The sequence below is a fragment of the Triticum aestivum genome, chromosome 2B (genome assembly GCF_018294505.1).
Source record: "Triticum aestivum cultivar Chinese Spring chromosome 2B, IWGSC CS RefSeq v2.1, whole genome shotgun sequence".
Classification (NCBI taxonomy): domain Eukaryota; kingdom Viridiplantae; phylum Streptophyta; class Magnoliopsida; order Poales; family Poaceae; genus Triticum; species Triticum aestivum.
The window spans coordinates 215,122,065-215,143,616 of NC_057798.1; the positions used below are offsets into that span (position 1 = coordinate 215,122,065).

Below are 21,552 nucleotides of genomic sequence, written 5' to 3' on the forward strand. Positions count from 1 at the left end.
TTTCTCCATCCAGAAGGGAGTTTTGTAATAATGCAACTTGCGACAAACTTGTCCGGTAACTCACACTTTAGGAGCTCCAGCTCCTTAGCGATGCACTGTAGCTCATCAGTCTGATCCAATACAGAACGATTATCAACCATGTTGTAATTATGAAACTGATTCATGACATACAGTTCGCTTTGAGCATCAGTTACGCCAAACTTAACTTCTAGCGCATCCCACACGTTTTGGCTACCCTTCTACCCGCATATGAATATATGCGTCAACCAACTTGTCTCCAATCACACCCGAAACTGCTCCCACAAAGATGGTGGTTGCCTCCCTAAACGTCTTGCCTCGTTGACGAGCAATCGTCTCCGTGGGAGACACACCACCAACTCAGAACACGTTCATCGCTGTGAGCCACAAGGTGATCATTGTATGTCAACGCTTAAATGTGTTCCGGTACAAAGAACGTGTATATTTTTAGTTTTTTTAACACAGTATAGACGCAAGTGCTTATTTATACGCGTGTAAACTCACCCCTATGAACACATACACGCACACGTTACCCCTATGAGCACCTTCGAGAGACTGAGCCGACATGTCATATTGAGATTTTAGTAAGTCACCGTGGACGTCTCGTGGTCTGCAGGTAGGAACATCTCCTTTCACTGAACGCATATAAATACATTTACTCTATCTATTTCTACGACAAGTAATTCGGGACAGAGGAGTATGAAGTAGACAGTTTGCAATATATAAGGAAAATATTGTCGACCCAAGTATAGCCGATGGAAAGGGTGTGGCACCCTCTCTCGCGCCTGCCCTGCACAAGAACGAACCGGAGACAGGGGTGGTTGCCATGCCTGGTCGGATCAGGAAACGCCGCTTGTCGCACGCGTTCCGCGCACCGAGCACCGAAACGAGGCAGAAAATACTAGAACCTAGCCGCACCAGACTTCGGACGAGGCGGTGTAGCCGCAAGGAAGGATATCTCGGCATTCATATCGACCTTATCTGTCGATCGCCGTGACGACGCGTCACGCCTTACACGAGTTGGCCGCCGCAGGTAGCCCACGGGAAACGCGAGAGCGGTCCGGCCCCGGCGCGCATAATAAAAGGCCGACCGACCGGTGGTCTCGGACCCCCCGTCGCCGTCTCCCAAATTCCTCCGCAGGGACGCCCTACACTCCTCTGACCCTCCCCGTCTTCAGTCGCGTCCCGGCTGTCGGCGACCCGCCGTCGTCGTCGTCGCCATGGTTAGTAGCCCCGCCTCCCCTCTTCCCCGTCTCCCCGCCATGGTTAGCGTTGCCTGCTCGGCTCTCTCGAGAGGAATCTGTCTGCGAGTGTCGACGTTTAGTCGGAGCGCTGTTGTGGTAGATCCGGCGTGCCGTTCGACCGTGACCCTTTTCAGGAAGCCGGCTCCGCGTGTTTTGTTGTCCGATTGGATGAATCGATGATTTATCTTTGGCCTTTTCTTGGACAGGACCTGACCGGAGTATTGTATTGTCTATGTAGATTCTCTTGTGTGTGTGTGTGTGGAAGAAAAGAACATTCGCTTTAGGAGGATCTAATAACTTTTTAGAAGGATGCACGCTTTTCGTAGGATGCACTTTCTCGCGAGGTCTTTGTAGTATCTCTTGTCTATGCTTTGCCGTCCTCGCATAGATCTCGTCAATATCAGGTGAAGAAATCTTAGCACTGTATCTGTGGAGGTGTTCGTACATACAAGTTATATTTTTAATTAAAAAAAAAGATGTGCAAGTTTTGTTTGAAGATCTACTCTATATGCAGTTTGTGCTATGTATACGTTTGCCTGGCATCCTGCAGTTCAGATTGTTGGTTTGTGTGCATTGCTTCAATGCTTGATGCGTTCTCCCCATCATCAATCTTTCAAATATGTGTGGTAACATGTCTTTTATTGCACTCTAGCAATGTTTCAAGTTTATACTTTAGTATATACTCCCTCTGAAGAAATATAAGAGGGTTTAGATCACTACGGAAGGAGTACTAATTAGTGAGTCAGGGGTTGAATTTCCTGGATTATTAATGATCTATGCCTATTTTGGACGAGTTTGTGCATTATCATTTACTCGGCGGCGATAGGCGGTTCACCTCCTTGGCCGCTCCTGATGTGAGCCCTTGGATCTGTTACAAACGGCCGAGATGATAATCTCTTCTACTGCCAAAGATGGAATATAATTACCCGCAAGTACCACTAATAATATATAGTAGTAACTGATGAGGGTATCGCATAGGCTAAGTTTAGCATCATGGTTTCGTTACATGTTGTGGCTAATGTGTTGATCCGTAAGAAACTAACTTATTATTGGGTAATATAAATTGTTATTCCTATCAACGCATGGGTATTTAGCTCGCATTTGGAAAATGACAAACTGCAAGTGGGTGCACTTGCACTTTTTTGTTGAAAGGTGACATTTGTGTATATCAGAATCTACAGAAACCAGAAGTTTGACCGCATTTCTGTGGGTTAGCCATCTTATTTGGTCAATGATTCAAGCAATTTCATTATGTACTCCTTTCCTCGCTTCTCTCAATTTTGATGCCTGCCACCACAGAATATTTTTGACTCATCGAGAGTATTTATTAATTTACCCATTCAATTGACGCGTATACTATGTCTGCTTCTAACCTTTCACAACTTATAATATATTACTCTATATGTTTTGACTATAGTTGGTTTATTATTTATATTAGGACTCTTATATTTGAATTAAGATCTACAGTAACAATTAGTGATTGCTCTTAGTTAGAGTTTACTAAATTGGGAGCTAGATGTTTTTTTTTCTATGTGATTCTGGCGTATTTCTATATTTTCCCCACGAGCTCTGTCATTGCTTTTGTTAACTGTATAAGAATAGATCAAGCAAAAAGAACAAATGCCATAGTTCACTGAGTAAACCTTAACTTTACAATTTTACTATATTTACGAGTCAATTCTAAAAGTCTACCTTGCTCGTCCGTACCTGTTACAAATCAAACTCTATCCCCTTGGCAGATTGGATAAATCATCTACCCAAATGAGAAGCAAAGAAAAGGTAACATCCAAACCATCGAAAATAGGTCGCAAATGGGCATCAGTTAGCTTGTGATGGCATCATAGGGCTTACCTTGATTAGTCTTTGCTGTATGGCTAAAAGCTGCAGTGTGTACTGTATAGCATTACTGGCATCGAGTATGGAATTAGTGTGTTGTTACTCGAAACTATTTAACATCATTATGAATGCTATTTCGTTGACTCAATATCCAAAATAAACAATGCTTATGTGCTACTTTTTTACTGATTTTTTGTGCAGACTACCTCAAGACGTGTTGCTGATAGGAAAATTGCAGTATTTGAGAAGAATATCACTAAGAGGGGTTCTGTTCCCGAGACAGTCAAGAAGGGAAATGATTATCCTGTTGGACCTATCGTGCTTGGATTTTTCGTCTTCGTTGTTGTTGGGTCATGTAAGTTTCTGCATTTATGTTGTTATGTTTGAGTTGTTGATCGTACACTCCAGTTGTTTGGTATGTCAGCTTACCAACCATAACATCTCTGAACAATTTTCTTCAAATAACTGGACCAAATTAAACACAATCCTGATAAGTTCTTACTCGTAGGAAAATAGTCCATCTGTTCCATAATAGTTGTCGCTCAAACGGATGTATCTAGTACTGAAATATGTTAGATACATTCATTTCAGCGACAGCTAATATGGGACGGAGGGAGTAACATGCAATTTTTTTTATCAAGTGCACAGAGCTCTTGTGTTTTATGGAAATTTGATTGTGCTAAACTGCTATGTTCGTAGAGGCAGAACTGGTAGCATTGTGCTAAACTGCTATCTCTGTAGAGAACAGAACTTGCAATCTTAAAGCAGCATGGCAGTAGTGACAATCTACACCATTGCTTTGTATTTAAAAATGTTGAAACTGTAACCCTGTTCTGATCGATTCACGTATGGTCCCATGGTTTGCTCCTGGTGGGTTATTGAAAGCTAATATTACCATCCATGGGGCATTAGCCATCCATGGGGCATTAGCTACTATCTAATCTGACGCAAAGCAATGATTTATTTTTCTAAATATCATAGAACTTCTGAATCACATTAAAGAGTTCTGAAATGATCTACCAAAGGAAACTATTGACAGTTACTTCACTCTGCAAATGAGAAACCCTGCTGCTATTTGGGTCTTCGTCAATAGCATCAACAGTTACTTCAAATTCCTTGGGCATGGATTTATGAACTGATTGTCTTGTCGACTCTTTTCTCCATGCAGCTCTGTTCCAGATCATCAGGACAGCCTCAAACGCCGGTCTCTTCTGAGTAGAGTGGTGCTCTGCTTATAGTGACGATGAATAGGGCTGCAATATGCAGTTGGTTGTCGGTTTAAAATTAGAACTGAATGAGATAGCTGGTACTCTTGTGATGCTTGTTATACCTCTTACCATTGTACTTGGTGGAGTTTAAGTTATATGGAGGTCATACCATTGGACTGCTAATCTGTGTTGCTCGGGGCCTCAGGCCATTGGAAACGTTCCATTTTATATCTGGTTATAGAACTTCTGAATCATATAGTACTACTGTATATGATTTGAATGTGTTTGGTTGGTTTACTCTTACTAGTCAATATTCTGACTCGGAATCTACAAGGGGCCATAGGGCCTTGTCCTTGGGCACTAGTTCCCGTTTCGCCCAAAATCATGCAAGTGCAGGATATACAGATTAATATTGAGATCAAGCACGGCGCACATGCTGGGATCCGGTCAACTTGAGAAGATCAATCCCCAAAGCAGTGACCCAGGTTATTTTTAGTGGATGCATCTTCTTTAACCTTCCTTGCTTAAGGAGGAGTGCATGGTCCCTCGCAAAAAAAAAAGGAGTACATGGTAATAGTAGAATTATTTACAGATACTGTCCTGACCCGGTCTGGTTGCACTGGTCATCTCAGGTTACACTTGCTCCCTGGTAATTAGGGTAGTTAAGGTAGTTGTTACTACACTTCCTCCAGTGAGTAGTAGTCAAGCAGTTGGGAGAGTGGGAGAGGGTTTCTTGGGCGTGTGATACTTAGTTTCCGGAGGAGTTTGTTAAAAGAAGTTTCGTTGGTTGCATCACCCGTGGAGATGAGAAAGGTCGGAACTCCACCTATCCAGATCCTTGCCGTAGAGCTCGTATCTTTGGCACAAGGACGCCAGGAATCCACCGTATGTGATGCCTAAAGGCGGATTCGTGTGGAGGGGGTCATTCTGCGGGAATGAAGAGGGTTGGAGTCGAGGGATTCTTCTCTCGCTGCTGAAATGCTGATCGAACTATCTTACTCAGGTTCTCTTTCTTTCTTTCTTTGGATCCAGTTCGTTGTGAAGAGGTGAAAATTATGACTTGTTAGTAGGTGTAGGTGGCATGCACGGCGCAGCACGCCGGAATGAGTTGATCAATTAACAATTTCCACGTTGCCCACACTTCTTGACCTCATCTTGTTACGTGATCACCACCAATGTGCAGAGTACCTGACGGAAAGATCGCCGGAGTTGGCCTGGTTCCCCGAAGATGGCGAAGCACGGAAGGCGCCCTGTAAACAAGTATGCATTTGCCACCGCCGTGCTCTCGACTGCGACACCCCTCTTCTTGGGCTACGGTGAGAATGAACTCCCGTTCGAGTATATGGCTCCGTATTGTCCATTGCCACACTGTTCAATTTGAATGTACGTGTTGACGCAGACCTGGCCATGGTGAGCAGCACGGCCGTGCTCGCCGAGGCCGACCTGAAGCTCCTAGCGTGCATCGTCGTGCTCTCCTCCCTCGTGGGCGCGCTCACCGCCATGGTAGCGCAGTGCCTCATCGGTGACCGCCGCACCGTCCTCCTGTCCGCCGTGGTGCTCTGCGTTGGCGCGCTCACCAGGGGGCTCGCCGCCGGCCCCGCGGCGTTCACGGCCGGTGTCTTCGTCGACGGCATCGGCATGGGCCAGGCGCTCATGATCGTCCCGGCGTACGTCGCCGAGCTCTGCTCCTCCTCGCTGCGCGGCGCCCTCATCTCCCACCCGGACGGCTTCGTGTACCTCGGCTGCATTCTTGGCTCCCTCTGCTACTCCACGGGCTTCTCGAAGCTCCCGGCGCACCTCGCCTGGTGGCTGACCATAGTCTCCGGAACGGCCGTTCCGACCTCGCTCACCTGCGCCGTCCTTCTCATGCCGGAGTCGCCCCGGTGGCTCGTGGCCAGGGACCAGATGACCAAGGCCCGGCGCGTGCTCTCCAGGACGTCAGCGACGCTGGAGGAGGCAGAGCTCCGTTGGCTTGAGATAAAAGCCGAGCTCGGCACACCGCACGATGGCATCGAAGAGACGGTGGCAACGTCGGTGAGACGTAACCGGTGGAAGAAGGAGTGCGCGATATGGCGGGAGCTGCTGGCGAGGCCGACGGAGCCTCTCCCCCGCGCGGTCGTCAGCGCGCTGGTCGCCAAGGTCTTCGCGTCCGCCATGGGGTCCATGTCCCAGTACGTGCAGCGCGGCTTCCTCGACGTCGGCGTCTCGTCCGCCCGGCAGATGCCGAGGGCGCTGCTGGCGTTCGGGATCGCCGTGGTGATGTCCTTCTCCGTGTCGCTGGTCCTCGTGGAGCTCGGCTTGCTGCTGGTGACGGCACTCGCAGGTAGCCGCGCGCCGTCCCACCCCCTGCCTCACCGCGGCGGCGGCCACGTCGGCATGACCCGGCGGCAAGAGCAGCTGAAGCGGTCGAGGGGGCTGTCCGCGACCATGCTGATGTCGCTGATAGCGCTGGTGTGGATCGCGCCCGGGCCGGCGCAGTGGGCGGACGCATCGTCGTCGTCGTCCGGCAGCAGCCGGTGGCTGGGGGCGGCGGCGGCCATGGTGGACAGGGCGTTGGTCCTGTGGAGCTTCGCGAGGGCGTACGGTGCCAGCTCCGTCCCCGTGCACGGGAGCTTGCTCGTTTGCCCGGCGGTCGGCGTGCTCGTGTGGTTCTTGTTTTGTGCGTGCCTTCTCGGCGCGAGGAGGAGGCGAGCCAGCTTCATTCACGTACGGTCTTTCCCAATAACCACGTCCGCCGCTAGTCTAGCGAGCTTGGTTCACGGCTGAACGGGCGACGGCGCCGGAGGCAAGTAGGATGGGTTGCCGCCGGTCGTTGGCGGCACGATGCTAGCGATTGCATTCTTGCATTTCTCCTGTGCTGACGAGGACCGGAGAGCCCGCATGCAGTCGGTGTCCTCGTGGATGTTCGTGCGCGAATGGAAAATGTTACTAGTAAATTTGAGAACACAAAGTTCCGATCGGTCGTTAACTCGTTATCGCGTACTCCCTCCATCCGGTGAAGAGCGCATGTTTGATTTAAAATTTGTTCACAAAAAACTAATAACAAATGGTCACCTTAATTTTTACATGTACTTAACTCGTCGAAGGTTGGATAATTAAAAAGGGGAGAGATGATGGTTTGCACTACTTGTTATGCATACGTTCACAAGTTTTTTCTTTAAGTCAACTACAGGTAATTGTGTGCGCGTTGCTACGGGTGTAAAAATGTAAAAATCCACACTAATCTTTATTAATGAACTAATAGGAAAATTGCTGGTCGTTGCAACGGTGATACATTGTTAGAATGTTATCATAACAGCAAAAATGGGCAATGAAGAAAACATGAAAAAATTATTTGCGTTTTTACCTCCTCATCCCATCCAGGTTGACACCCTTCTTGTTCTGCATCACGTACAACGATATGACAGCGCATGCATCATTGCCTAAGATCCTGCGAGGGACACACCTCAGGAGTTGAAACACACCTTCCATATTTTGATAATTTCATATTCGATAATGACTGTTCAACCTCAATGAACATGTACATGTGCCTAAGTTTAGTAGTAATGAAAATGTACCAAATTGAACCATGCAAGTCACACACCATATATAACAATAATATTTCTAAGCGCATATAGCAAATTACCAGAGTAACCACACAACAAAATATATAAAATCACGAAGATGCAAACTATTATCTACTAGTTCAGTGAGAGGAATTGTACGACGGGCTAGGCCACAGTCGCACGCCACAGGGTGAACACAACAGCTGGAAAATAAATAGAATACCTTAATGAACTGGTGTTTATTGGTAGTGTAGCTTCCGTCGGCGGATCTATGGAGCTCCGTGGGGATCAACAACTAGTGAACTGGTGTTTTTCGGTAGGGCAAAAAAAGGAACATAACTTTTTTTTAAGTAACAATATGGAGACTACACCACTAGTGTTGAAAGTTGATGTTAATGGCCACTTTAGTGCTGAAACTTGCGGTATACATTGAATTGGTGCAACAACTGGGCTCGTGTAAATCATGGTTGTGTATGCCCGTAATGCTGACTAGGCGTGCCAGCGTGGCATGGAGACCATTGTCAGTGAGTGGATGATGGAGACGAGGCCTTGTGGCTTGTCTTTTGTGAAACCCCCTCGATTTTTTTTATTTCTCACCAAAAGCTCCTGTTGACCTAGCAGATGTCAATTCATTTTTACATGTCTATGGCACCTGGATACCGCCTATCAATATGTGAAAATTAACATGAAAAGGGTGGCTCCAAGTATTGAACATGTGGATCTCGTCTATCAATAAATTATTTATCTGTGGTGAACGTAACGTGAGTTGTCCAATTTAAGGACCCAGACAACATGATCCGAAGACCAACGCAAGAACATATATTGTGTAGTGAATCCGTGATCTTTAGGTCACAGGTGTTGGTATCTATGAGTGAAGATAATACGAGGATAATGGGGATCCACGACACTCAATACATTGCTTTGGTCTTATGACCTTAATTACAAAAATGACCATGTTATAGCAATGTCGAAGCATGACGATAGAGCAGAACAATTCAGGCATGGAGGAGTTCGACCATTCAAGGGTGAACCATAGACTGAACAAACAATATATGTGCTAGAATCACAACACAGAGGATCTGGTTGCTATCGTCGCAATGGCACACTTGATGTACACCATGATCTGAATTTTCTCCGCACCTAACCTCTCTATTGCACACAACAACCGTTTTGTTTCAACTGCTTTACTTTCTGGTATTTTCTTTCAAGGTTTTTATTGTTGTCGCAGCAATTGCCAACTCTTCCGCCACTCTGGTATATTTCTTCCACGAGACAATAACAATATGTGCAAAATTTCAGATAGGTACCTCACACAAGACATGTGACAATTTGTGTGTGACTGAAGCGTCTAACACAATCTTCGTTTGGACAATAACTATTAGGATACTTACACAAAGGTACTATTCAACCATGTGTCTCTTGCAGTCCATCACGGTTCCTCCACGAGGATGTAGGCTTATGGTTGAAGCTTATCGATGCAAAATATCTATAGGGCCATGCCTCTTCTTGCTTATAAGGGTAGGGAGAGTTCTCAATTCTGGGAGTCCATACAGTTGACCGAGAATGAGATTCAACACGGCTTTCCATCTCCATTGTCACCCATCTTCTGGCTGGACCTATGGGTGGGCAGGTCTTCGATGTGTTGTAGTTCCCAAACTTGATTGTTATCTGTTTGGATCCCGTTGGTGCAATGTTTTGCCCCCTTGTGTTTTGAAGATTTTTGCCAGAAACAGGCATGGACTGATTTGTTTGCTAGTGCACACAGAGAGAAATAGCCTATGCAAGCCGAAGCAAATGTTGTATTCGGTGTCAAGTTTGAGGAACTTCAGCGAAGAATATTTGCTTTGTAGAGAAGGATGAGCTACATTTCGAGAAGACATGTTTGCGAGAAGATTGAGTTGAAGGAGTTGACCCCTTAAAAAATATTGCTGGCCTAAAGCAATATATGTTCGGCGTGTGTCCAAAGAATTGACTGCAATCGAGAAGTTGAAGATGAAGTGAAGACATATCATTTATTTCGCCGTTCTTCTTTCTCTTCGTTGGGTCATAGGACCTTCGTCAAGGAAATATTCCGTAGAGGCAATAATAAAGTTGTTATTTTATATTTCCTTATTCATGATAAATGTTTATTATTCATGCTAGAATTGTATTAATCGGAAACCTTAATACATGTGTCAATACATAAATGAACACCATGTCCCTAGTGAGCCTCTACTAGACTAGCTCGTTGATCAAAGATGGTTAAGGTTTCCTAACCATTGACATGATTTGTCATTTGATAAATGGGATCACATCATTAGGAGAATGATGTGATGGACATGACCCATCCGTTAGCTTAGCATAATGATCGTTCAGTTTTATTGCTATTGTCTTCATGTCAAATACATATTCCTTCGACTATGAGATTATGCAACTCCCGGATATCGGAGGAATGCCTGTGTGCTATCAAATGTCACAACGTAACTGAGTGATTATAAAGATGCTCTACAAGTATATCCGAAGGTGTTTGTTCAGTTGGCATAGATCGAGATTAGGATTTGTCACTCTGAGTATCGGAGAGGTATCTCTGGGCCCTCTCGGTAATACACATCCTAAGCTTGCAAGAAAACGACTAAGGAGTTGGTCACGAGGTAATGTATTACAAAACGAGTAAAGAGACTTGCCGGTAACGAGATTGAACTAGGTATGAAGATACCGACGATCGAATCTCGGGCAAGTAACATACCGATATACAAAGGGAATTACGTATGTTGTCATAATGGTTCTACCAATAAAGATCTTCGTAGAATATGTAGGAGCCAATATGGGCATTCAGGTTCCGCTATTGGTTATTGACCAGAGAGGTGTCTCGGTCACGTCTACATAGTTCTCGAACCCGTAGGGTCCGCACGCTTAACGTTCGTTGGCGATATAGTATTATATGAGTTATGTGATTTGGTGACTGAATGTTGTTCAGAGTCTCGGATGAGATCACGGACATGACGAGGAGTCTCGAAATGGTCAAGAGGTAATGATTGATATATAGGACGATGGTATTCGGACACCAGAAGTGTTCGGAGGGTACCGGGTACTTATCGGGTCACCGGAAAGGAGTTTCGGGCACCCCCGGCAAAGATATGTGTGATGCGGAGCATCCTACGGTCATCCCCATGGACCTACCATCATCTCATCAAGAGCCAAGAGGACATATGACACGAGCACGAGCTAGAGCTCTCGAGAACGAGGTGACCTCTTTCCTTAGTGATATCACATATGATCCACTCGAGACATGGCTACTACCTAAGTCCGATATGCTGTGCATGATTAGGTGTCAAGAGGACCCTCCCGAAGATGTATATGAAGACGGACAAGTCGCCAAGTCCATGGATGAAGAGAACCAACGGAAAGAGTCAAAAACACCTCCCAGGTCCCGGACATCCGGCCAGGAACCCGGACATCCGGCCCCTGGAGCATCCTGCTACGTCTTGAGCTTGTTTTGGTTTTCTTTGAAGAGGAAAGGGTGATGCAGTAAAGTAGCGTAAGTATTTCCCTCAGTTTTTGAGAACCAAGGTATCAATCCAGTAGGAGGCTCCTCAAAAGTCCCACGCACCTACACAAACAAACAAAGAACTCGCAACCAACGCAATAAAGGGGTTGTCAATCCCTTCACAGCCACTTGCGAAAGTGAGATCTAATAGAGATAGTATGATAAGATAAATATATTTTTGGTATTTTATAATATAGATGCAAAAGGTAAAGATGCAAATAAAAGTAGATTGAAAGCAAATACGATAAAAGATAGACCCGGGGGCCATAGGTTTCACTAGAGGCTTCTCTCAAGATAGCATAAGTATTACGGTGGATGAACAAATTACTGTCTAGCAATTGATAGAAAAGCGAATAATTATGATATTATCTAGGCATGATCATGTATATAGGCATCATGTCCGCAACAAGTAGACCGACTCCTGCCTGCATCTACTACTATTACTCCACACATCGACCGACTCCTGCCTGCATCTAGACTATTAAGTTCATAAAGAACAGAGTAACGCATTAAGCAAGATGACATGATGTAGAGGGATAAACTCATGCAATATGATATAAACCCCATCTTTTTATCCTCGATGGCAACAATACAATACGTGCCTTGCAACCCTTTCTGTCACTGGGTAAGGACACCGCAAGATTGAACCCAAAGCTAAGCACTTCTCCCATGACAAGAAAGATCAATCTAGTAGGCCAAACCAAACTGATAATTCGAAGAGACTTGCAAAGATAACTCAATCATACATAAAACTATTCAGAGGAGATTCAAATATTTCTCATAGATAAACTTGATCATAAACCCACAATTCATCGGATCTCGACAAACACACTACAAAAAAAGTTTACATCGAATAGATCTCCACAAGAGAGGGGGAGAACATTGTATTGAGATCCAAAAAGAGAGAAGAAACCATCTAGCTAATAACTATGGACCCGAAGGTCTGTGGTAAACTACTCACAACTCATCGGAGGGGCTATGGTGTTGATGTAGAAGCCCTCCGTGGTTGACTCCCCCTCCGGCGGAGCGCCGACGAAGGCTCCAAGATGGGATCTCGCGGATACAGAAGGTTACAGCGGTGGAAATTGTGTTTCATTGGCCCCCTGGATGTTTTCGGGGTACGTAGGCTTATATAGGAGGAAGAAGTACGTCAGTGGCCGCCCGAGGGGCCCACAAGATAGGGGGCCGCGCCCAGAGGGGGTGGGCGCGCCCTCCTGTCTCGTGGCCACCTCGGCTGCTTCTTGACTTGCACTCCAAGTCCTCTGGATCACGTTCATTCCAAAGATCACGCTCCCAAAGGTTTCATTCCGTTTGGACTCCGTTTGATATTCCTTTTCTTCGAAATACTGAAATAGGCAAAAAAACAGCAATAAGGGCTAGGCCTCCGGTAGTAGGTTAGTCCCAAATATGATATAAATGTGTAAAATAAAGCCCATAAACATCCAAAAGGGGTAATATAATAGCATGGAACAATAAAAAATTATAGATATGTTGGAGACATATCAAGCATCCCCAAGCTTAATTCCTGCTTGTCCCCGAGTAGGTAAATGATAAAAATAGAATTTTTGATGTGGAATGCTACCTAGCATAATTCTCAATGTAATTTTCTTTATTGTGGCATGAATGTTCAGATCCAAATGATTCAGGATAAAAGCTTATAAAACATAAAAATAATAATGCTTCAAAGCATACTAACAAATAACCATGTCCTATCAAAATAGCATAGCCAAAGAAAGCTTATCCCTACAAGATCATATAGTTAGGCCATGCTTCATTTTCATTACACAAAATACTCCCACCATGCACAACCCCGATGACGAGCCGAGCAATTGTTTCATACTTTTTAACGCGCTTCAGCTTTTTTTCAACTCTTACACAATACATGAGCATAAGCCATGGACATAGCACTAAGGTGGTAAAAGATGGTGGTTGTGAGGACAAAAAGAGGGAAAAGATAGTCTCACATCAACTAGGCGTATCAACGGGCTATGGAGATGCCCATCAATAGATAGCAATGTGAGTGAGTAGTGATTTGAAGGAAATATGCCCTAGAGGCAATAATAAAGTTATTATTTATTTCCTTATTTCATGATAAATGTTTATTATTCATGCTAGAATTGTATTAACCGGAAACATAATACATGTGTGAATACATAGACAAACATAGTGTCACTAGTATGCCTCTACTTGACTAGCTCGTGAATCAAAGATGGTTAAGTTTCCTAGCCATAGACATGAGTTGTCATTTGATTAACGGGATCACATCATTAGGAGAATGATGTGATTGACTTGACCCATTCCGTTAGCTTAGCACTTGATCGTTTAGTATGTTGCTATTGCTTTCTTCATGACTTATACATGTTCCTATGACTATGAGATTATGCAACTCCCATTTACCGGAGGAACACTTTGTGTGCTACCAAATGTCACAACGTAACTGGATGATTATAAAGGAGCTCTATAGGTGTCTCCGAAGGTACATGTTGAGTTGGCGTATTTCGAGATTAGGATTTGTCACTCCGATTGTCGGAGAGGTATCTTTGGCCCTCTCGGTAATGCACATCACTATAAGCCTTGCAAGGAATGTGGCTAATGAGTTAGTTGCAGGATGATGCATTACGTAACGAGTAAAGAGACTTGCTAGTAAAGAGATTGAACTAGGTATTGAGATACGGACAATCAAATCTCGGGCAAGTAACATACCGATGACAAAGGGAACAACGTATGTTGTTATGCGGTTTGACCGATAAAGATCTTCATAGAATATGTAGGAGCCAATATGAGCATCCAGGTTCCGCTATTGGCTATTGACCGGAGACGTGTCTCGGTCATGTCTACAAAGTTCTCGAACCCGTAGGGTCCGCATGCTTAAGGTTTCAATGACAGTTTTATTATGAGTTTATGAGTTTTGATGTACCTAAGGAGTTCGGAGTCCCGGATGAGATCGGGGACATGACGAGGAATCTCGAAATTGTCGAGACGTAAAGATCGATATATTGGACGACTATATTCGGACTTCGGAAAGGTTCCGAGTGATTCGGGTATTTTTCGGAGTACCGGAGAGTTACGGGAATTCGCCGGGGAGTATATGGGCCTTATTGGGCCATACAGGAATAGAGGAGAGAGGCCAAAAGGAAGGAGGCCTGCGCCCCCCCTCTGGTCCGAATTGGACAAGGGGTGCAGCCCCCTTTTCCTTCTCCCTCTCCTCCTCTTTCCTTCTCTCCTACTCCAACAAGGAAGGAGGGAGTCCTACTCCCGGTGGGAGTAGGACTCCCCATGGCGCACCCCCTCCTAGGCCGGCCGCCCCCTCCCTCCTTGCTCCTTTATATACGGGGGCAGGGGGGCACCTCTAGACACAACGATTGATCTCTTGATCTCTTAGCCGTGTGCGGTGCCCCCCTCCACCATAGTCCTTGATAATATTGTAGCGGTGCTTAGGCGAAGCCCTGCGACGGTAGAACATCAAGATCATCACCACGCCGTCGTGCTGACGGAACTCTTCCCCGCCACCCTGCTGGATCGGAGTCCACGGATCGTCATCGAGCTGAACGTGTGCTAGAACTCGGAGGTGCCGTAGTTTCGGTGCTTGATCGGTCGGGCCGTGAAGACGTACGACTACATCAACCGCGTTGTTCTAACGCTTCCGCTTTCGGTCTACGAGGGTACGTGGACAACACTCTCCCCTCTCGTTGCTATGCATCACCATGATCTTGCGTGTACATAGGGATTTTTTTGAAATTACTACGTTCCCCAACAGTGGCATCCGAGCCTGGTTTTATGTGTAGATGTCATATGCACGAGTAGAACACAAGTGAGTTATGGGCGATACAAGTCATACTGCTTACCAGCATGTCATACTTTGGTTCAGCGGTATTGTGAGATGAAGCGGCCCAGACTGACATTACGCGTACGCTTACGCGAGACTGGTTTCACCGTTACGAGCACTCGTTGTTTAAAGGTGACTGGCGGGTGTTTGTCTCTCTCACTTTAGTTGAACCGAGTGTGGCTATGCCCGGTCCTTGTGAAGGTTAAAACAACACTAACTTGACGAACTATCGTTGTGGTTTTGATGCGTAGGTAAGAACGGTTCTTGCTAAGCCCGTAGCAGGCACGTAAAATTTGCAACAACAGAGTAGAGGACGTCTAACTTGTTTTTGCAGGGCATGTTGTGATGTGATATGGTCAAGACGTGATGCTATATTTTATTGTATGAGATGATCATGTTTTGTAACCGAAGTTATCAGCAACTGGCAAGAGCCATATGGTTGTCGCTTTATTGTATGAAATGCAAACACCCTGTAATTTCTTTACTTTATCACTAAACAGTAGCAATAGTCGTAGAAGCAATAGATGGTGTAACGACAATGATGCTACGATGGATATCAAGGTGTCGCGCCGGTGACGATGGTGATCACGACGGTGCTTCGAAGATGGAGATCACAAGCACAAGATGATGATGGCCATATCATATCACTTATATTGATTGCATGTGATGTTTATCCTTTATGCATCTTATCTTGCTTTGTTTGACGGTAGCATTTTAAGATGATCTCTCACTAAAATTATCAAGAAGTGTTCTCCCTGAGCATGCACCGTTGCGAAAGTTCTTCGTGCTGAGACACCACGTGATGATCGGGTGTGATAGGCTCTACGTTCAAATACAACGGGTGCAAAACAGTTGCACACGCGGAATACTCAGGTTAAACTTGACGAGCCTAGGATATACAAATATGGCCTCGGGACACGGAGACCAAAAGGTCGAGCGTGAATCATATAGTAGATATGATCAACATAGTGATGTTCACCATTGAAAACTACTCCATCTCATGTGATGATCAGACATGGTTTAGTTGATTTGGATCACATGATCACTTAGATGACTAGAGAGATGTGTGTCTAAGTGGGAGTTCTTAAGTAATATGATTAATTGAACTTAAATTTATCATGAACTTAGTCCTGGTAGTATTTTGCAAATTATGTTGTAGATCAATAGCTCGCGTTGTTGCTTTCATATGTTTATTTTGATATGTTCCTAGAGAAAATTGTGTTGAAAGATGTTAGTAGCAATGATGCGGATTGGATCCGTGATCTGAGGTTTATCCTCATTGCTGCACAGAAGAATTATGTCCTTAATGCACCGCTAGGTGACAGACCTATTGCAGGAGCAGATGCAGACGTTATGAACGTTTGGCTAGCTCAATATGATGACTACTTGATAGTTTAGTGCACCATGCTTAACGGCTTAGAATCGGGACTTCAAAGACGTTTTGAACGTCATGGACCATATGAGATGTTCCAGGAATTGAAGTTAATATTTCAAGCAAATACCCGAGTTGAGAGATATGAAGTCTCCAACAAGTTCTATAGCTAAAAGATGGAGGAGAATCGCTCAACTAGTGAGCATGTGCTCAGATTGTCTGGGTACTACAATCGCTTGAATCAAGTGGGAGTTAATCTTCTAGATAAGATAGTGATTGACAGAGTTCTCTAGTCACCATCACCAAGTTACTAAAACTTCGTGATGAACTATAGTATGCAAGGGATGACGAAAATGATTCCCGAGCTCTTCGTGATGTTGAAATCGACGAAGGAAGAAATCAAGAAAGAGCATCAAGTGTTGGTGATTGACAAGACCACTAGTTTCAAGAAAAGGGCAAAGGGAAAGAAAGGGAAACTTCAAGTAGAATGTCAAACAAGTTGTCACTACCGTGAAGAAGACCAAAGTTGGACCAAAGCCTGAAACTGAGTGCTTATACTGCAAAGGAAATGGTCACTAGAAGCGGAAATGCCTTGAATATTTGGTGGATAAGAAGGATGGCAAAGTGAACAAGGGTATATTTGATATATAGGTTATTGATGTGTGCCTTACTAGTGTTTATAGTAGCCCCTGAGTATTTGATACTTGTTCGGTTGCTAAGATTAGTAACTCGAAACAGGAGTTACAGAATAAACAGAGACTAGTTGAAGGGGAAGTGACGATGAGTGTTGGAAGTAGTTCCAAGATTGATATGATCATCATCGCACACTCCCTATACTTTCGTGATTAGTGTTAAACCTAAATAAATGTTATTTGGCGTTTGTGTTGAGCATGAATATGATTTGATCATGTTTATTGCAATACAATTATTCATTTAAAGTCAGAGAATAATTGTTGTTCTGTTTACATGAATAAAACCTTCAAATGGTCATACACCCAATGAAAATAGTTTGTTGGATCTCGATCGTAGTGATACACATATTCATAATATTGATGCCAAAAGATGCAAAGTTAATAATGATAGTGCAACTTATTTGTGGCACTGCCGTTTGGGTCATATCGGTATAAAGCGCATGAAGAAACTCCATAAAGATGGATTTTCGGAATCACTTGGTTATGAATCATTTGATGCTTGCGAACCGTGCCTTTTAGGCAAGATGACTAAAACTCCGTTCCCCGAAACAATGGAACGAGCTACTGACTTATTAGGAATAATACATACCGATGTATGCGATCCGATGAGTGTTAAGGCTCGCGGCGTGTATCATTATTTTCCGACCTTCACAGATGATTTGAGCAGATATGAGTATATCTACTTGATGAAACGTAAGTCTGAAACATTTGAAAAGTTCAAAGAATTTTAGAGTGAAGTGAAAAATCATCGTAACAAGAAAAATAAAGTTTCTACGATCTGATCGTGGAGACGAATATTTGAGTTACGAGTTTGGTCTTCATTTCAAACAATGTGAAATAGTTTCGCAACTCACGCCACCTGGAACACCACAATGTAATGGTGTGTCCGAACGTTGTAATCGTACTTTACTAGATATGGTGCGATCTATGATGTCTCTTATCGGTTTACCACTATCGTTTTGGGGTTATGCATTAGAGACAGCTGCATTCACGTTTAATAGGGCACCATCTAAATCCGTTGAGACGACACCATATGAACTACGGTTTAGCAGTAAACTTAAGGTGTCGTTTCTTAAAGTTTGGAGTTGTGATGCTTATATGAAAAAGGTTTTCAACCTAATAAGCTCGAACCCAAATTGGAGAAGTGCGTCTTCATAGGATACCCAAAACAAACTATTGGGTACACCTTCTATCACAGATCTGAAGGCAAGATTTTTGTTACTAAAGTCGGATCCTTTCTAGAGAAGGAGTTTCTCTCGAAAGAAGTGAGTGGGAGGAAAGTAGAGCTTGATAAGGTAATTTGTACCTTCTCCCGAATTGGAAAGTAGTTCATCACAGAAATCAGTTCCAGTGATTCCTACACCAATTAGTGAGGAAGCTAATGATGATCATGAAACTTCAGATTAAGTTACTACAATACCTCGTAGGTCTTCCAAAGTACAGTCTGCACCAGAGTGGTACGGTAATCCTATTCTGGAAGTCATGTTACTAGACCATGATGAACCTACGAACTATGAGGAAGCGATGATGAGCCCAGATTCCGCGAAATGGCTTGAGGCCATGAAATCTGAGATGGGATCCATGTATGAGAACAAAGTGTGGACTTTGGTGGAGTTGCCCGATGATCGGCAAGCCATATTGTATAAATGGATCTTCAAGAGGAAGACAGACGCTGATAGTAGTGTTACTATCTACAAAGCTCGACTTGTCGCAAAAGGGTTTTTGACAAATTCAAGGTGTTGACTACAATGAGATTTTCTCAACTGTAGCGATGCTTAAGTCTGTCCGAATCATGTTAGCAATTGCCACATTTTATGAAATCTAGCAAATGGATGTTCAAAACTGCATTCCTTAATGGTTTTCTTAAAGAAGAGTTGTATATGATGCAACCAGAAGGTTTTGTCAATCCTAAAGGTGCTAACAAAATGTGCAAGCTCCAGCGATCCATCTATGGACTGGTGCAAGCATCTCAGAGTTGGAATATACGCTTTGATAAGTTGATCAAAGCATATAGTTTTATACAGACTTGCGGTGAAGCCTGTATTTACAATAAAGTGAGTGGGAGCACTACCGCCTTTCTGATAAATATATGTGAGTAACATATTGTTGATCAGAAATGATGTAGAATTTTTCTGGAAAGCATAAAGGAGTATTTGAAAGGAGTTCTTTAAAAGAAAGACCTCAGTAAAGCTACTTACATATTGAGCATCAAAATCTATTGAGATAGATCAAGACGCTTGATAAGTTTTTCAATAAGTACATACCTTGTCAAGATTTTGAAGTAGTTCAAAATGGAACAGTCAAAGAAAGAGTTCTTGCCTGTGTTGCAAAGGTGTGAAATTAAGTAAGACTCAAATCCCGACCACGGCAGAAAATAGAAAAGAGAATGAAAGTCATTCCCTATGCCTCAGTCATAGGTTCTATAAAGTATGCTATGCTATGTACCAGACCTATTGTATACCTTGTTCTGTATTTGGCAAGGGAGTACAATAGTGATCTAGGAGTAGATCACTGGACATTTGTCAAGAATATCCTTAGTGAGGACTAAGGGAATATTTCTCAATTATGGAGGTGATAAAGAGCCCGTCGTAAAGAGTTACATCGGTGCAAGCTTTCACACCGATCCAGATGACTCTAAGTCTCAATCTGGATACATATTGAAAGTGGGAGCAATTAGCTAGAGTAGCTCCGTGCAGAGCATTGTAGACATAGAATATTTGCAAAATACATACGGCTCTGAATGTGACAGACCCGTTGACTAAGCTTCTCTCACGAGCAAAACATGATCACACCTTAGTACTCTTTGGGTGTTAAATCACATAGCGATGTGAACTAGATTATTGACTCTAGTAAACCCTTTGGGTGTTGGTCACATGAAGATGTGAACTATGGGTGTTAATCATATACAGATATGAATATTGGTGTTAAATCACATGGCGATGTGAACTTGATTATTGACTCTAGTGCAAGTGGGAGACTGAAGGAAATATGCCCTAGAGGCAATAATAAAGTTATTATTTATTTCCTTATTTCATGATAAATGTTTATTATTCATGCTAGAATTGTATTAACCGGAAACATAATACATGTGTGAATACATAGACAAACATAGTGTCACTAGTATGCCTCTACTTGACTAGCTCATGAATCAAAGATGGTTAAGTTTCCTAGCCATAGACATGAGTTGTCATTTGATTAACGGGATCACATCATTAGGAGAATGATGTGATTGACTTGACCCATTCTGTTAGCTTAGCACTTGATCGTTTAGTATGTTGCTATTGCTTTCTTCATGACTTATACAAGTTCCTATGACTATGAGATTATGCAACTCCCGTTTACCGGAGGAACACTTTGTGTGCTACCAAATGTCACAACGTAACTGGGTGATTATAAAGGAGCTCTACAGGTGTCTCCGAAGGTACATGTTGAGTTGGCGTATTTCGAGATTAGGATTTGTCACTCCGATTGTCGAAGAGGTATCTTTGGGCCCTCTCGGTAATGCACATCACTATAAGCCTTGCAAGCAATGTGTCTAATGAGTTATTTGCGGGATGATGCATTACATAACGAGTAAAGAGACTTGCTAGTAACGAGATTGAACTAGGTATTGAGATACCGATGATCAAATCTCGGGCAAGTAACATACCGATGACAAAGGGAACAACGTATGTTGTTATGCGGTTTGACCGATAAAGATCTTCGTAGAATATGTAGGAGACAATATGAGTATCTAGGTTCCGCTATTGGTTATTGACCGGAGACGTGTCTCGGTCATGTCTACATAGTTCTCGAACCCGTAGGGTCCGCACGCTTAAGGTTTCGATGACAGTTTTATTATGAGTTTATGAGTTTTGATGTACCGAAGGATTTAGGAGTCCCAGATGAGATCGGGGACATGACGAGGAGTCTCTAAATGGTCGAGACGTAAAGATCGATATATTGGAGGACTATATTCGGACTTCGGAAAGGTTCCGAGTGATTTGGGTATTTTTCGGAGTACGGGAGAGTTACGGGAATTCGCCGAGGAGTATATGGGCCTTATTGGGCCATACAGGAATAGAGGAGAGAGGCCAAAAGGAAGGAGGCCTGCGCCCCCCCTCTGGTCCGAATTGGACAAGGGGTGCAGCCCCCTTTTCCTTCTCCCTCTCCTCCTCTTTCCTTCTCTCCTACTCCAACAAGGAAGGAGGGAGTCCTACTCCCGGTGGGAGTAGGACTCTCCATGGCGCACCCCCTCCTAGGCCGCCCGCCCCTTCCCCTTGCTCCTTTATATACTGGGGCAGGG

At 44.0% G+C, this 21,552-nt stretch overlaps 2 protein-coding genes across 3 annotated transcripts; both read left to right on the forward strand.

The window, feature by feature from the left end:
- Positions 1-975: 975 nt before the first annotated feature.
- LOC123044421 (stress-associated endoplasmic reticulum protein 2) lies at positions 976-4,560 on the forward strand. Of its 2 annotated transcripts, XM_044467156.1 has the most exons (4): positions 1,001-1,241; positions 3,002-3,041; positions 3,300-3,453; positions 4,267-4,560. In XM_044467156.1, exons 2-4 carry the CDS (start codon positions 3,024-3,026, stop codon positions 4,311-4,313), a joined length of 219 nt encoding a protein of 72 aa, XP_044323091.1. In that variant the 5' UTR covers positions 1,001-1,241; positions 3,002-3,023; the 3' UTR covers positions 4,314-4,560. The 2 variants fall into 2 exon arrangements, with proteins under 2 accessions (XP_044323092.1, XP_044323091.1); XM_044467157.1 differs by lacking the exon at positions 3,002-3,041 and having other exon boundaries at positions 976-1,241.
- A 135-nt stretch (positions 4,561-4,695) lies between these two features.
- On the forward strand, positions 4,696-7,250 carry LOC123044420 (putative polyol transporter 1). The gene is made up of 3 exons (XM_044467155.1): positions 4,696-5,309; positions 5,490-5,622; positions 5,706-7,250. The coding sequence occupies exons 2-3, from the start codon at positions 5,535-5,537 to the stop codon at positions 7,070-7,072; spliced, it is 1,455 nt and encodes a 484-aa protein (XP_044323090.1). The 5' UTR covers positions 4,696-5,309; positions 5,490-5,534; the 3' UTR covers positions 7,073-7,250.
- The last annotated feature ends 14,302 nt before the right edge of the window (positions 7,251-21,552 follow it).

What these genes read in the sequence shown, in the direction of transcription:
- LOC123044421 (XM_044467156.1), top strand. An exon ending in CTTCGTTGTTGTTGGGTCAT is followed by an intron (nt 3,454 to 4,266) that starts GTAAGTTTCTGC and finishes TTCTCCATGCAG; the next exon opens with CTCTGTTCCAGATCATCAGG.
- LOC123044420 (XM_044467155.1), top strand. Translation starts at nt 5,535, where the DNA reads ATGGCGAAGCACGGAAGGCGCCCTGTAAACAAGTATGCATTTGCCACC. An exon ending in ACCCCTCTTCTTGGGCTACG is followed by an intron (nt 5,623 to 5,705) that starts GTGAGAATGAAC and finishes GTGTTGACGCAG; the next exon opens with ACCTGGCCATGGTGAGCAGC.